The 18,149-nt window shown below is 42.0% G+C and overlaps 1 protein-coding gene across 1 annotated transcript in view; it reads left to right on the forward strand.

The window, feature by feature from the left end:
- Nucleotides 1-18,149, forward strand: part of LOC306977344 (contactin-associated protein-like 4) — a 330,278-nt gene that overhangs the window by 37,377 nt on the left and 274,752 nt on the right. Inside the window, exon 2 of the mRNA XM_079575645.1 lies at nt 2,952-3,062. Within this exon, the coding sequence (XP_079431771.1) occupies nt 2,952-3,062 (111 nt within the window). The remainder of the gene's footprint in view (nt 1-2,951; nt 3,063-18,149) is intronic.

Below are 18,149 nucleotides of genomic sequence, written 5' to 3' on the forward strand. Positions count from 1 at the left end.
TAGCTTTGCCCGTTAGCATGTTAGCTTCTTCTTCGTGATTCAATTAGTGTGTATTTCTTGCTCCGGTCCGGTGGCAGTCAAGTTGCAGACATGGTTTTCTGGCCAGAGACACCGGGGGGGGAGATGAAAGACCCTCCAATCATCCCATAAACACTTGTATTACCCCCACAGGGACTACGGAAAGGATTTATTAAGGTAAACACGTTACTTTGTACTGCTTTAAGTGCCTTGCCTTAAGGTACAGCTACTATCTGCCCTGATGGATCCGACACCCATTTTATATACCCTTGTCTCCGGACGTAGCTTTAAAACGTGTACTGTAACATGAGGCAATGTCAGAATGTGTGAAAGTCAGGTTTTCAAAGACTCCACAAAGATTTGATTTGATGTAATCCGAATCCTCTCTAATTGTCTGTCATCACAAAGTCATTTCGGAGTGGAACACAATTTACTCCGAGTCACGATGAATGCTTCCAGATCGTTGTGTGATTGCGCAGCGTGAATGTCAGACTCTCTTCTGCGCTCTGAATATGATTATATTATGGATTGGATTTCCATCTTAATTTATCTTGTGGTTAGTTGTGGCTTATGGAGCGATGCTTTTATTGCTGTAGATGCATTGATCTCAGTTACAGTTTACATACCTTGACTACGCAGCCCTCTTTATGTCTCTGACAATATTTAGTTAGAGTTTTCTCAACTGTCGAGCCCTTAACCTTCCAAAGAGGTGTGAGCAAGACATAAATATAATTCCTTGCTTGTTGTACGTAGACATTTTAGGGAGAAATGTTCAAAGTCCCTGAAAACAGCTGTACTACGATGGAAAATTCATGGACGACTGAGATCTGACACAATCATAACAAATCTTACTATAAAGGAAGAAGAAAAAAATAGCCCAGTTGAATTTATTGTAAACTTAGGATAAAGTATTTGTTGTAGAGAATACTAAATAAAAGTAGAGAGAACTAATCCGTTTAAGTTAGTGTTGTGAATCATAACTTTGTGGCTTCAAAATCATAAAGATGACTCCTGAGCAACACGACAGGAACAAACCTTTTTTCTCATCAGCACAGCGCCCCCTACTGGTCTGGAGTCTGCTTCGCAATGCTGTGAATGGGTGTAGTTTCTTGCCTGGCCAGTTGTCCACTCCTGCTTTTTGTATCTGCTTAGGACCGTCTGACAGGCTAACAGGCGTTCAATATTTGATTTTTTTTTTTTTTATCGATCCAATTACAGACCGCGTTGTCACGACAGGAAGGCAAGGCAAGTCTATTTGTAGAGCACAATTCATACACAAGGCAATTCAAAGTGCTTCACAGTTGCATAAAATTACAAGAAAACAGATCAAATCAACATAAACATCAACATAAAATTAATCAATTACAGTAAAAGGCAAGAGTGCAGATAAAATACTTTTAGTTGTTATATGCACGGGTAAAAAGAACTGTTTTCAGCCTGGATTTGAACATTGTCAGAGTTGAGGCCTGTCTCACATCCTCATGAAGACTGTTCCAGATTTTAGCTGCATGAAACTGAAACGCAGCCTCACCGTGTTTATTATTGACTCTGGGAACCACCAGGAGGCCCCTCCCTGAGGTTCTCAGGGCCCGAGATGGTTCATACGGCTCTAACATGTCAGAGATGGACTTTGGTGCTAAACCATGAAAAGACTTGTAGACAAGCAGAGCTGTTTTAAAGTCTATTCTCTGAGCGACAGGAAGCCAGTGCAGAGACCGGAGCACTGGACTAATATGGTCGTATTTCCTGGTTCTTGTCAGGACTCGAGCAGCAGCGTTCTGGATGTTCTGCAGCTCGGACAGTGGGCAGCCGTTACAGAAATCTAACCTGCTGGAGACAAATGCATGGATAAGTCTCTCTAAGTCTGGTTTGGACACTCTGATCTTAGCAATGTTTTTCCGATGGTAAAAAGCTGCTGATGTTATTGCTTTGATGTGGCTGTTTAAGTTCAAGTCTGAGTCCATGATCACTCCTAGATTTTGAACCTGATTTTTTGGTTTTACTACAACTATGCAGATGATACTCAAATCTACGTGTCACTATTTATTAGCTTCCCCAATAGAAGCATGTACAAGTTGAATAAGAGGTGTCCCAAGATTGACCCCTGGGGGACTCCACAGGTCATGGCGGGAACGGATTTCATCACTATTGAATGTTTTCTTAAGTGTACTTAACCTCTTAACTCCCACCTGAACCGAGCACGTTTTCTCCATTTTGGCTTCTTCTTAAAGCTTCTTGAAAACAAACGCAACAAAAAAGTTACGTTTTATTAACGTTTTATCGTTAATACGATAAAGCTAACAATATCGTATTAACGATATTGTTAGCTTTCAAATGAGGTGTATACAGGCCCATAAGCTGTGAACGCTCCAGATAAGAAGCTTTTAGAACATGGAGAAAATGAGCTTGGTTAAGGCCGAGGTTAAGAGATGAACAAGAATGTACCTGTGTAGATGTTGATGCTTCATGTTTCTACAATCTATCGAAAGTGTTTTTGTCCCGTTCCAAAAGTACATTGATTGAATTATTCAGGTTAAACGTTTAAAATCTCGAACAGAGTTGCTAATGACTCCTTGTATCCTTCGGTTTTTGTGGCAAAAACGGCTTAGAGCATTCACATTTGTCTCCTTTCTTCGGGCCGATGCATCGCAAAACTGCTAACTCCCTTGTTCCTTTTCTCTAATTGGTCAATGCACTTCTATCATGTCCATCGGGAATTCGAAAGAAATCACCCCTGATCCCAGACGCCACATCTTTATAAAGAAAAAAGCAAAAGTGTGTATTCTGGCTGTCCAGGCTACCTTTTTTCCAAGTCAGTAATGATATTTTGTGACATCTTGTTACCTCGACATGTCTGTTCACCGCCACACTGTTTGGGATGTTTCCGTGTCTGGCTTCTCACGTGTATATTGGCATGTTTGTTCTCATTACAGAGGTGTGCGACAGCCCCCTGGTGGCCTCCCTGCCCTCGTCATCCTTCAGAAGCTCCTCTCAGCTCAGCCCCAGCCACGGACCCGTGTACGCCAAGGTCAACCGGAGAGAAGGTCAGACCATGAACTCGACCTCTATAATTGTTGCTGCAGCGCGGGGATATTCACCTGCAATTTCTTGAGGGACAGTTTTTTTTTACAGAATTCCCTGTGGGCCAAACATTCAGGGCACCAAACAATCGCCATATTTTCTAATTTATTGGACCAAAAAATTGATACACACATTTTCTAGTAATTTACACACTTTGTCGCCAATATTTGAAAGCATAAAAACATCAGACCAAACTAAATGATCCTCCTCATCTTCTCGGGATATTTTGTTGGTATGACCTTTATCAACTGAAGCAGGTCCAAGAAGGCCAAGTTGGGACAAAGGAGTATGAACTTAAAATGAGGTCAACACTAAATCACAAGAAAATATGTAGTGACGAAGAGAAACAAAAATATAACACTTGGCCCACTCACAGTCCAGGTATCATCTTGGAAAATTGCATTTGCATTAAATGAAAAAAGCTTTTCAGAACCACCAAGTCTGAGGCGACATTTCTGCCATTTTGTGGGACACATTAAGAATGAAATGAGATGTAGTGTAGTCTTAACTTGGCGATGCCGCTGTGCTGAAGAACGTATTTCACATGAGAGCGTAGCATGTCTGACAGGCCACACCAGGAGGGCTCCTGCAGGAGACATGAGGCCCAAAGAACAGGAGCATGTCAATGTAAAAACCATTCAGAACAAAACAGAACCCGGACTGTGGAATGATGCTACTACTACTACTACTAATGCTACTACTGCTACTGCTAATGCTACTACTACTACTACTGCTACTACTAATGCTACTACTACTGCTACTACTACTACTGCTACTACTACTGCTACTACTACTACTGCTACTACTACTACTGCTACTACTACTACTGCTACTACTACTGCTACTACTAATGCTACTACTACTACTAGTGCTGCTACTACTACTACTACTACTACTACTGCTAACGCTACTACTACTGCTAATGCTACTACTACTACTGCTACTACTACTGCTACTACTAATGCTACTACTACTACTAGTGCTGCTACTACTACTACTACTACTACTACTGCTAACGCTACTACTACTGCTAATGCTACTACTACTACTGCTAATGCTACTACTACTGCTACTACTAATGCTACTACTACTACTACTACTGCTACTACTACTACTACTACTACTACTGCTAACGCTACTACTACTGCTAATGCTACTACTACTACTGCTAATGCTACTACTACTGCTAATGCTACTACTACTACTGCTAATGCTACTACTGCTACTGCTACTACTACTGCTACTAATGCTACTACTACTACTGCTACTACTACTGCTACTACTACTACTACTGCTACTAATGCTACTACTACTACTACTACTAATGCTACTACTGCTACTACTACTACTAATGCTACTACTGCTACTACTACTACTACTACTACTACTACTACTACTACTACTACTGCTACTGCTACTGCTACTACTGCTAATGCTACTACTGCTACTGCTACTACTGCTACTACTACTGCTACTACTGCTACTACTACTACTAATGCTACTACTGCTACTACTACTACTACTGCTACTACTACTACTACTACTACTACTACTACTGCTACTACTACTACTACTACTACTACTACTGCTACTACTACTGCTACTACTACTACTGCTACTACTACTGCTACTACTACTACTGCTACTACTACTGCTACTACTACTGCTACTAATGCTACTACTACTGCTACTACTACTGCTACTACTACTGCTACTACTACTGCTACTACTACTACTGCTACTACTACTGCTACTACTACTGCTACTAATGCTACTACTACTGCTACTACTACTGCTACTACTACTACTACTACTACTACTGCTACTACTACTGCTACTACTACTACTGCTACTGCTACTACTACTGCTACTAATGCTACTACTGCTACTACTACTACTGCTACTACTACTACTGCTACTACTACTACTACTGCTACTACTACTACTAATGCTACTACTACTACTGCTACTGCTACTACTACTGCTACTACTACTGCTACTACTACTACTACTACTAATGCTACTACTACTACTACTGCTGCTACTACTACTACCACTACGATTACTATTACAATTACTACTACTACTAGAAGAAGAAGAGGATCTTTTTTCTCCTCTATGATTGATGATTTGTGTGGACTAGCCATGTTTTTCTGGCCTTGCATCAACAACAGTAAGCTGTCCATTAATGTTTCTTTACCTGCCTCAGGACAACGGATGCAATGTAGCATTATGCTAATTCTAATACATTTCTGCTGATGTGTTGATTAATGTGCTCTGTCCTAATTCAAATAAATACATAACTAGATTGACATATGCAAATTTCCTGCCCTGGAACCACATGTGTCGACGCTGGGCCAAACCATTCTATTCATGAAAATGAATCATTTTCAGTTGTTGAGTAGATTTTAAGTGGGGAAATTGTATTTAAATGCAATATTCAATTATTTTATTAAAAAGAACAAACATAATTTTGGGGGAAAGCTTAAAGAAATAGGCCACCATTTTTTCATACTTAGATATGTTCTTACCTGAGCTTCACCCCGTTTGGAGCTATAGGAATATACTGAGAGAGACCAAATGCTAACAATATCTTTGGTCATTTTGCGTGACTGAGGACTGAGAACTGAGTTCTTCCATACTGTGATATGTTTTTACCTGAGTTTAGATGAGTTGATGCGTACCTGTCTGGTCTTTGTGCGTGCCCATGGAAGAGCGTGGTAGCTTCCCACTTCACCCCCGTTTGGAGCCATAGGAATACATTGGGAGAGGCCAATTGCGAACAACATCTTTGGTCGTTTTGCATGACTGAGGGCACGCACAAAGACCAGACAGGTACGCATCAACTCGTCTAAGATCAGGTAAGAACATATCTCGGTATGTAAAAACGGTGGCCTGTCCCTTTAAGGCAGGGGTCACCAACCTTATTTCAGCCGAGGGCTACTTTAAGAGCATTAAGTTGTTCGAGGGCTACCAGAATCCTAAAGACTTAAACGTACACTGTTTACTTATAGGATATTGACCCCATATTATATTAAAAAAACGTTATTTTAAACTCGTACTGAGTCACAAGAACAGAAATAACTGTAATTTTAAGAATTAGATTCAAGAAAATGAAGTGTTTTACACTTTAGAAAAAGTCCCAAGGGCTACTGGACATGCCCCAAAGGGCCCCTGGGTGCCCGCGGGCACCACGTTGGTGACCCCTGCTTTAAGGGCTTTTCGTGTTCCCCTATGGTCCTGGGGCCTGGGATCGACGGGCCTGACTGCAGCCTTCGTTCTTTTACCTCACCTACGATGTACCTTATAAGTTCTGCAGATGCTTTAGGAATAAAGAATTAGAAATGAGATTCGATTTGTGCAATGAAAGAGCACATGAAGTTTGCTCTGAGAATTGAATATTTCGGATTATTTTTTAACTTTATCCCCATCTTCTTTAGTCTTTTTACATTATTATCTCATATAGCAAGGCTGCACACCTTTGAAATATCCACACAATCATTTCTGAAGTAGCTTATTCAGTTAACCAGATTGACCTCACATTAAGAGTGATGGAAAGTGTCGGCGGAACACAGATGAACTAGCTCCTCGCCATTTCCTTCACTATAATTTAAAGCTGTGGTGCAGTTTAATTGAATTGCTTTGAGAGACTTTGTTAGATTTCCATCTTATTTGAAGGTTGGCTGCTTATATTGCCTCCGACTCATCAGGCGCGCTAACATTAGCCACAAAAAGACACTCATTTCTTTTTAAAGGCATTGAGGAAACGAGATGGAGAACGTTATGACATGTGATCATTTCAGCTGATTTAAGCTCGACACGAGCTCTAAATGACTAACTGGAGCTGCTTCAGTGGTTTGTTAAACGTCTTGCAACATATAGGATCATTCAGGTTTCCTTAAGTATATTTGACACCGTTTGTATTTCATGTTTTATAACATGATTAAAGTTATTAATGATTTATTAGTTATTAAGTTAATGTAGTCTTTGCTTTTCTTTTAGCTTTTAACTATCTTCTAATGTTGTTCCCTCATCCAAAACACATCAAAAGTAATTTCTTCTATACTTTATCCATATTGCGGGGATCATATTACATAATAGAAAGAATACAGAAGTGTCCACTGCTTTCCTTAAGTATCATTGTATTGTACAACGAAATTGTGTTCAGGGTTAGTTCTGAGCCGCGGTGGGCCAACCTGACCAGCATGTTTTTGGAGGTTTGTGCCTTCAGTGCTCCTCCTTCCTCTTCGTCCTGCGCAGCTCCCTCCGCTCCACAACAGTCTTTCACCATCAGTGTAGCAGATGAATATAATCTGTCTTATTCTCCTGTGAACAAACATTAGTCAGAACCATAGTAGGGATAGAGGATGTGTGTGTAATTTTGTGTGGCTTAGTTGTGAGTCTTCCCCCCGTTTGTCTCCTTTTTGTTTCCTGTAGCGCCTCTTCGGACTGTGCACTGCAGCTGTGGGGGGCTCCTGGTGCCTCTTCAGTGTTTCAGAGGAAGAAATATGTCCTCAAATGTCTTCAGCTCATAAGCTAGCTGTTTGTCTACTTAAAAAAAAAAAAAAGCTGAGGCCTTCATGGCTAATACGGACATATTAGCCATCCCCTGAACCTCACAAAAACACATCAAAGATGTACAAAAGTATCCAGTGAAACTATGTGGAACACAGAAACTACAAGTGCAGTTTGCAGAAAAGGGCAAACAAATAAAACAAAAAGAGGGAGGGTGCTGCTTGTTTACAGCGACATCGATTTGCTAGCATGCCGTGGAGTGAAGTTGGAGGCTCGTAGGGAGGAAACCTGGAAACCCACACTAACATAAACCCCTGTTCAAAACTAAAGAGATGTACTGTTGTTCCTTTTGTCACCAGCATGTGGAACAGAGGAGAAACTAAACTCAGCGTGCACACTTTCTTACACTCTAACAGAAGACGTTACTGTGCTGATGAGTTGAAAAAGTTGGAGTAGATCAGGGTTTTTTCAGGCGTTAGTTACTTGTGAGTGCAGATATTCCCGGAGGCGGGGGGGAAATCTGGGACCAAATGGGAAGTGCGTCGCTTGTGTTGAATGGAGCGAAGAAAAGCAGTTTCATCTCCAGCAGCAGCAGAGAACAAAAGAGGCAATAGTGTTTTCCGTAGTCGCATTTGTAGCTGCGGAATGTGGAGGATCATTTGTCGCAAACAGCAGGAAGTGACTGCAGGTTCAGTCGGGGTCATTAGCCAAAGTTTGAAGAAAATGGGGTCCCCCTCCGGAGCCACGACCCCCCTGGTCGAGAACGTACCGTCGTTTCCCTTTGACATTACCATTCTCTCTGAGTTTAAAGTGTAAAGACATGTGGTTTTGTTAGACTTTGGATCGTCTTTTGGTGGGTGAAATCTGATGTGCATAGGAGTAGTTCATTGACGATAAACGATACAAGTTTATGTTAGCTAATAAATACTAAATAAAACTCGAAAAGGGAATTAAAACAGTACAGTAATGCAAATTTGAAAGTGCCTGATAACAAACAGATGCCCAACAAACACCTCAGGCTCTTTGTTGGTTCATGAAGCGGTGCAATTTGAAAATGTTTGATTGAAATAATTGAAATTTAGAGTTGGCAAAACAAATCATATATTCAGTTTTCCTATTTTTGACAAATAAAATAAAAAAAAGATTAAAACCTTCAATTAATTCATTAATCAATCAAATCTTGACAAAAACTGTGTTGCCTTAATTATAATGTCAAAATGAACACTGTTAAACAAGTCAAAGAAGAGACTAGATGCAAGTTGGTCATTTTACGCTCACTACTGACACCTCAGGTCATATGTGTAACTACAGCTCCTATATTAAGTTTGTGCATGACGGCACTTTGGACCCGAAGTAACAGCTTTTTGTGGAAGGCCGTTGTGGTGAACTGGTCTGAGCTCAGTCTACACATGAGGACATTACTGCAACATGTAGGGGGGGGAAAATACTTAGTTTTAACATTTTTAAACTCTGTATAGTCACTTTAAGGCATATATACCTATTTTTTAACCTTCATAGTCAAAATGTGACAAAAAAGGTAAACCCCTTGTAGTCACATATTGATTATTTGGTTTGACCATACAACATCAACAAATCTTAATACAGTGTACAGGCTTATTTCAGGCTTATTTTTTGCAACATGGAGCAAAAAGAATGTTTCCCTAGAAAAAGAACAAAATGTCAGCTCTCGGTCCTTTAAAAAGTGCTTTTACACGTCACATAGGCCGGCTCTGATTCCCCTAACGCTGTCCTAATGCAGATCTGACCACATCAGCTGCACAGCGAGGGCTGGGCTGCCCTTTAACGTGGCTTCAGGTGTAACATTAGCGTTGTCTCTCACCGCTGACATGTTATGGAGAGACAAGTGCTCAAGTCATCTAAAGTCAGTCTCGAGCGATTCACCACGGGCCCGGCTCTGCCACATTAAGAGCGTCTCCGAACACCGGTAAGTAACCCGAGGCGTCTGCGCAGACTGACCCAGGGAAGCGCCTCTAAACCCGGCCACTCTCCCAGGAAGAGGCGCTCCGGGACAGCGCGTCAGTCTGACTGAACACACAGAGTTTAAAGAATGACCGAGTCAAATGTATTAGCTCTCAAGTTCTTAACACAGTTTTATAAAAGTAAATGTACCTGTAGTTCACCGTTTTCTTGGAAAATGTGACGAAGCTCGAAGAAAAAGGTTTGAATGTCCAGCACGATGATGAAAACACTTTGTTACGTTAGTCACTGACTTAGGTGAAATTGTATTTAAGCTATTTTTCTTATTTTCTCCCCGTATTTTTATCTGTCGGCCGATTGGGCTGATGGAACTTATTTTACCAACCATTTGCTTTTCAAACCGGCCAACTAACGGAGACCTGGCTCTGGAGTTAATGAACTTTGGAGCAGCACTTGGTTGGCGAGTGATGCCCACATCAGACCAAGGCGAGGCACCTATGCCTGATTTTGTTTTGTTCCTGGGTCATAATCAGGGGTGAAAGTAGATAATTTTTTTCTTGCCCTAACTTGTCAGAGTTATACAGTGTTCTGTTTCAAGTCTGTATCAAGTCACTTAAAGGTCCTATATCATGCAAAATCGACTTTTTGGAGCTTTTAGCCATGTTGTTATGCTATTTCCTTATCAAAAACACCCCCAGAGTGGTTTGCGGCTTCATTCACGCAGCTCTCAGTAATCCTCCTGAATCCTGCTCTCTGAGCAGCTGCTCCGCCCTCTCCTGGTGAAAGACTGAGTGTTCAGTTGTGTCGTAACAACGGAACGGAAGTGCTCGACGTCTGTAATGTAATGTCTTAATTCTTTGCTTACGGCCTGATTTTAATTTGTAAAACAGCTTTTTCATTATTTATGTCGTAAGAGAGAAACAAAGAGTAAAAAATGAAAAAAAATAAAATAAAATAAAATAAAAAAGGATGTGCCCGAAGTGCTTCCAGGTCAGCTGTGGCCAAAACAAACACATCCCCTGAGCGTCTGAACAGATCAGTCATGTTTGCGCTGCAGCTGAAGATGGAGCTCGTTACCTACTCTGGACACACCTGTTCTTTATTCTTAACTAACGATAATGTCACGGACGGAGAAAAAGAAGCGCGTTTGGCTACGAGGACGAGGAGTTTATTCAACCTTTTTCAAGAAGAGGCCACTCAGCTGTTTTTTTCTCCGGGATTCAGCGACTTTCACCAAAATATTGTTTTTCTGTGATTGTCACTGATGGATGTTTGGTGAACCTTCGCCAGAATCAAAGTGGATTAACTTTTATAACCAACGCGAGTCCCATAATGTAAACAGCGATGGACCAGAGGGTGAGTCAATCCAAACGCGGGTTAGCATATTAGCATGTGTGTTAGCATATTAGCATGTGTGTTAGCCATTTATGAAGCTGTGTTGCAGATGTCAACTCCATATAACTGCATCGTGAAGTGACTTCACTTATTGCTGTTTATTTATATTACGGTAAAGTTGTATGCGCGGAGAGAGGGGGCGGAGTTAACTGAATCGAAGCGTTGTGTCTTCCGGGTTTGAAAAATACCTCCAGAAAACACTTATATTTATCACAAAAATGAGTGCTCCATAATGGTAGAGGTACAATATATCATATAAATGCCTATACTTAACTTTGGAATGGCTAAAATAGCATGATATAGCCCCTTTAAATAAATTCACACAACTGTACTCTCCAAGTGTCTGTAGATTAGCAGCAAATATCCACAACATCAGCTTCTGCAAATGTATTTGCATATGTATTTGCAGTATTAATGCTTCATTTATGTCACGCCTTTCACAACAAAAGCTCTTGCTTTTATTTTGGACGGCCGACCGGAAACACTTCAGAAAGATACTGTTGTTTTGATCAAAGACTTTGCTTTTCCAAGACCTGGATAAACAGGACATTTGTGAACACTTTCCACAACTTTGAATTTCTATGGTTGAATGTTGGACCCCATTCTTTTCAAAGCTGATTTTGTCTGCACTGTTTTACCGACCTAAATGTGACACATATGGGGCCCAAGCGGACCATGCATAGATGAGTCAAACACAGAAAATAGTAAATCCTCACTGTTTTTTCATCTCTATCCTCGCACAAAGAAACTGAACAAAGGCCACAGCGAGCCTCACACAGACAACACCAAACAGCACAAACTTATAACGACCACAAATGAATTTTAGATGCCCGCACTGTTACATGGCTGCACTCCTCACTCTGTGTGCGTCTCCTCTGCACTGTCACAGAACCAACGTCTGATGTCGGGCAATCGCGGCTGGTGCTGTGAACAACAGGAGGGGCCGTTGCTTATACTTTCAATTATACACGACACAAAAAAGTAGGGAACGTTTGAGGTTCTGTCATTATTTCATGGCAAATATTGTCAAACGGAGCGACAGTAAGGAGGCAGGCCGAAAGTGATCAACTAAACATCAGATTATTCCGTATTTAGTAGAGTTCAACCTGTTTAAAAATCCACTGGAAATACATCCTACTTCATTACGTTTACTGCAGCAACGTGAGGCAGTTTTGGATGGCTTGAGTCGTCGGTAGAGGGGCCTGTTGTTCAGTGTGGACCCTCACTCTTTCGGTAATTGTGTTCCAGATCCACTCGCGTAATGTGACGTGATGAAGTGTGGGTATTCTCAAACAAGTTAAGCCTGGGTGTGTTTTGAAGTCGTTTGTTCTGATTTGAGACAGGCAGGGAAGGGTGGGACAAAACGGGAAGTGTGTCTCTTTTGGAGATAGTTTGCGAGGCGGAGCGTTTTCATCTGCTTGAGAGTTCGAGACTCTAGTTTGGCGCTGGAATCACAGCAGAGACATCAAACCGACGCACACAGAGAGCTTCACCAAAATAGACGGAGAGGAAACTGAGTGAGTACATTGTATTCTGATACAAAGGGAGTTTCTAGGTGTGGGTAAGTCGCTGCTCCGTGGGGGAAATCTCCTCTGAAGGACCCGGTTTATGTTTCAAAATGTACTTTTGTAACTCAGGTCTGGCAACTACTGTGCTCTCCAGTCCACAAAGCACCTTAAAGTAAAGTTCTTGGAGAAGTATTTCACTTCATTCACACAGTTTTGAGTAATGCCGTTCGCGTTGGTTGTTTCTTCTACAGCTGAAGCGCTCCCATCTGTATCTCCAGGATTGTGTTGCATCACAGACAATGGCGTAGCAAGGGTACAAAGGGGTGGTGATGAACAGCGCCTCACTGCGTTGGTGGTTAGATGGTGTAACTGCATCACCAAAATGATTAGGAAGACTGTCTTTATCATGCGTTTACTGCAGGCTTCTGAATAACGGGTTGGTCCATTTGGGCCCTTGACTGTTGGGGGCCCCAGGCAGCTGCCTACCTTGCCTTATGACAAGCTATGCCTCTGATCACAGAAGAAAAAAATCAGATCAGGATTGGTGATGATGAATAGTATTCGCAGCCCAATACCACCATCGGACACATTCTGAGTAGTTCTGCACTAAAAGTGTGTTCATCACGAAGTAACTTATTTGCTAACATGCCGTTAGAATGCTGTTTTATAGCCTGTCATTCCTGCTATTGTCTTTGGAGGGCGCTCCATGTTTATTTATCATCCTGCCAGCCCTGTCTCTCACTCCTTACTGCCTTTTTCTTAGATGCACATCATTTTTAGCCACAATAAGCTTTTCTCTATGATTTGTTTTTCTTTGTCAGTAGATGTCAGTTGTGAACTTTGCACTCACCTGGTGTCCCCCTCTCACCCACGCCCATCACTCAGCCTCCCCATACTGCCCTGATGATGCATTCAAAGAGAAATGGAAAATTAATTCATCTTATGAATAATACAGCAGAGCCCGTCTCTTCTTCTGCAGGACAAAGTTATAGCACAATGTTTTGGAAGGTGATGCATCTAGCCATGCAATGTGAGAATGCAACCGTGCCGGGCCGGCAAATGGATTTGCATAGCTTTAAATTCGGAATAGAAAACTATCAAGGCTGAGGGACCAAAATGAATGTTTTTAAGCCTTTTCACGTCAAGACACCCACAATGATCATGCAAACAATCCCGGACCCCCACTATTTAAATAAAGAATAATTTACATTACATTTGGTTAAGTAATACATACACACAATACATAAATTACATTTCATACAAATTCTGTCTGTTTTCCGTAACAACTGTGAAACACACTATCAACATATCATCTTGGGACACCCCTGGAGGGTCCTGTGTATTCTTTCATGTGAAATCAATAACATATCACTAGATTCATTTACTTACATACACCAGGGCAGAGGTGGGGCCAGAGTGTTTGGATCTGGCATGCACTGTATGTTTTCATGTTACGATAAAACTTTGAAACAATAAAATGCCCTTTTGCAAATAAAATAGGTGTTTTCACAAATGACAGGGCCATTTCGTTTTTCCTATAAAAGGTGGTAGTTTCGGATTGTGCCTCTAGTTTTACGCTGAATACAGATTTGAATGAGCTTTTGTGTCCTTTGTCCAGCAGCTGTACCACTGTACATGCTGTCCCCACACAGACCGGCTCAATCGCACTCCAGACACAAGTGCAATGCTTTGGAGTTATATTAGTGGCGTACATCATCCAGTGCTACATCTGAGCTACAGAGAGGACTATGGATTTACTAAGACAATAAAAGGCGAGTGGGGAGGGAGGGAGCGCTGCCTGCTGCTGAAGTGGGCCTTTCTCAGCAGCTCTGCGCCCGGCTGCTGCAGCTTTGGAATAGAAAAGAAAGAAGGTTTTTCTTTTTTTTCCCCTTCCAATGCACAGTTGTTTTATTGCGATGCCAGAGCTAAGACGCGCCGGGGAGAGTGGGACTTGAGTTGTTTTTGTGCGGACAAGAAGAGAAACACAAGCCGCGTCCAGCAAGATTACAGAGATTTGCCAACTTCTGGATGGAAAAAGAGCATCTGCAGTAGCTAAACTAAAGTTAGGAGTGATAACTTGGGCACAATATACAAAAACAAAAAAAGGAGAGGTATGAAAATATTACAAAAGCCCTATTCGCACAGGATTAGAATTACCTGGGGACCTCAAGTAAAAAGTTAGTATTACTGACGTCCTCGAAGTTTCTAGTCCCATGTGAATATCTGAGTTTTGAAAGTTTTTAACCTGCAAATGATGAGTATTTTTGCTTTGTAGTTGTTTGTTTGTCTGTTTTCAAAGTGTAGAGTTCAGGATTGTTATGCCATATTGCTAAGCATTATGGGATTAGCAGTAATAACAGATGAATGGAGATTTTCAAAGGTAAAATACTGAGTTCTTGTTCACATCAAAACACTTGGACACCAATTTTATTTACCAGTAGTGACTCAGCAGCTAATGGAGTTGTTCCTCAGCTTTATTCTGCTCTTTTTATACTGTTTTTTATCTCATGTTAGTCTATGGAAAAATGTTTGTTTGCTAACAGCCGCAAACATGTCGGGTCTCCATGGTAGCAGTGGATTTTCACGGACTCTGTCACAGCTCTACTCCCGGGTCCCGCAGATGTACGAGAAACAGGGCTGCCAACTCTCGCGCTTTCACCGTGAGACACACGCATCTGAGTGCCTTCACACGCTCTCACGCCACACTCCTCATATCACACGCTCAACCAAAAAATGTCCCTGACTGTTTGCAGTGAGCGGCTGCAGACGCTTTATTTTGTCTGTGTGCCTCCTCTGGCGTGTGTTTGTGTGTCTGTCGGCGGCTCTAGTGATGTGATAAAAAACGGGTTCGCGGAGGTGAACGGCTCATTTTTTGTATTATTTGAATGCACGACGCGCGGGACGTGAGCGCGGCCTGCGGAGAAAGGGTTTTAGAGCGCGGCTCCGGGGAAACAGCTAGAGCGCCCCCGAACGCTCCCAGCGCCAGCTCTCCCGGGCCATGGGAGAGAAAAAGGCGCGTGGGTTCCGTGAGTGACGAGGCGGCTACAGGAGCCCCGACACTCACATCGTCCACCTGTTCACTCAGCTCACTCCACTCCTGGCCGCCTCCGAAGCGACATCACCATGCCTATGCCTCCTCCGCCCCGGTCACCTCCACCGCTGCTGCTGCTGCCACACAAGGAGTTCAAAGTGAGCAGCATAAGGCAACGAGTTTGAGAAATAAAAGTTGAACTAATAAACAACGGTTACAGCAGAGATCGCTAGACCTCTTTTACTTTTTTACTTTTTTTCCCCTTTTGCGCGAGGGAGAGAAAGGCAGAGAAAAAGTAGTTACATTGAATAATCATATTCAAAGTTTAGTCATCAAACATGCTCTAACATACTGCAAAATACAGGGATCAAATGTTTATATTTTCTAAAGCTTGTGCTGCTTTTTGTTATATGGTAATAATTGGAATGAGTGACTCAGAGAAACAGAGACATTGTGTCACTGTACCTTTTGGCAGGTCTGTAACGATGAAGGGGCCTCTGGACATTTGCTGAGAGGCCCCAGTTTGAAAGGGGCCCAGAAATATCATTCTTTAACACCAGTAAATAGACCAGCTACAATTATTATTTATGATCTAAAATGCACCAGATAGCAGGAAATCATATCGGAATTCTAAAAAAATTCTTGGGGGAGGACCCCAAACCCCCCACCTTCAGAGTGCCCTCCCACACTTTCAGTAGGTTCTGATGGTCATGTGGGGCGGTGCCAAACCCCTTCTGATCCATTATGTAGCTCCTTATGTGCTCAGTCATGTAAAACGTTTACTTGTTTTTGGGTTAGAACTTAATACGATTACGAGACACTATCGCCATGAAAAAGGCCCCCCAGCTAGGAACCAACCAATGTCTCACTCCAAAGTTTGGTGAAAAGTTGGCAGCCCTGGAGAAACTACAAAAAACTCTTAAATACCACAATCATTATTTCTGAAACTATAATAGTAATATTTACCAAAATCGGTACATTCAGGTTCGTGGAGAAAAATGCTAACGGCGCAGCAGCTACGCTAACCCCGGAAGTAGTGACTTTAGTAAATAATACTGTTTAAGCACTAGGGGCGGCATTTTTGGCTAATGAGTCTGAGAAATAAGTAGGTTCAGTAACTCTCCATTGAGTTTCAGAAATATTGATTGTTGTTTGTAAGAGTTTTTTATGTTTTTTTCTCGCATATTTGCCGGTCTGCTAGTACCCGGAAGCGGAAGTCGTGATGTCACATTCAACAAACGTATAAAGGAGAAACACTACGACGTTACACAGACCGGAAGCACAGTCCCGTTGTCATTGGCAACACTAGACAGACCAACACGGCGGGTCTAAGTGGAAGTTTGGATGCGTTTGATGCAAAGTTTAACCGGAGGGGGCTGTATCAGAGCAAACGGATGAAAAGAGACAGGAAACTGCTGTTCTACGTCAAAGCAAAATCCCACAGATGTGACGCTGATGTCGCTAATCAGAAGCGGCTTTTCTCTTTAAAGCAAAGCTCATATAAACACATGAATAAAAGGCTTGTTGTCATCATTCGATGTCATTATCTATCTGTCATTTGTAGAAAAAAAGTGTCAAAATGAGTGAGTCTGACATTGTTGATCACGTGTACATGAACAGTTTTACAGACGCCCCCAGGTCATTTGAGAGCCACCACTGCGAGGTTGTTTCCGTTGCAGGCCTGACCCTGATCCTGACCTTAAGGATAGTGGAGCTTACAAAAGGTGTCTTTCAGGCGTATATATAGTATATATCTGACCAATCAGGGAGTCGATAGATAGATAGCCGTGCATTTCCCGTCCTGACAGTGGAGGCGGCTCGAGAGTAGGGACCTCACTGCGGAGGCCTGCAGGCAGGACCTCTTGGGTGATTCTAACCTGACGGCTTGTTTTAGTTTTACTCTAGGCCTTTTTTTTATGCTTGTTAAAAGAATTCACGAGTGGCTTTCACATTTTTGCTTGAATTGAATGAAAGACACTTTGTTGGAATGGTTTCGTAACATCTCAATGATATTGCAATTTTCTCACATTGTGCTCTCATGATTATTTCAATGCTTGGGTGTAGGCAGTATGCATATGCTCAGGCTTAATGCAGCCTGGGTTGCTCTAAGCTGCATGGCGTCGCAGGAATATGCCCAGGATTCTCTCCCTCTGTCTCTTTGTATTTGTTTTCCCTTATGGTGTTTTGAGGTGTTTTTGTGCATCTGTTTTGGGGTGTTTTGTCTCCTCATATGTGGCTATACAATGCCAAAACACACAAATCTAGAAATGAATGCTACTGGTTTTAAAAAGAGGCATTACAACCTATTCATGTGTGAGTTTGTTGGATTTGATTGGCGACAGGTGCAGGGATTTTGTCATTCAAACTGGTCTTCATCCAGACGCTTATGATTTTCGAAAACCTCTGTAAACTTGGAGCCAGTTTCAGTGAATGTGTGCGTCCACATGCATCCACTCATGTGTGAAAAAGCGGTGGTGTGCCAGGCCTGTGTGCACTGTGACAACAGAAAGTCTTTCGAAATAGAACGAGACAGTGGATTGTAGGGTATGAGGGTTTATTAATCAATTAATTTGTATATTAATTCATTAATAGGTTGTAGATTAGCCTTAAAATTTAACGGGGCACCAGTTCTAAAAGCGAACAAAATAAAAGTAAGAATAGGA

This window comes from Gobius niger, assembly GCF_951799975.1.
Source record: "Gobius niger genome assembly, chromosome: 17".
Taxonomy (NCBI): domain Eukaryota; kingdom Metazoa; phylum Chordata; class Actinopteri; order Gobiiformes; family Gobiidae; genus Gobius; species Gobius niger.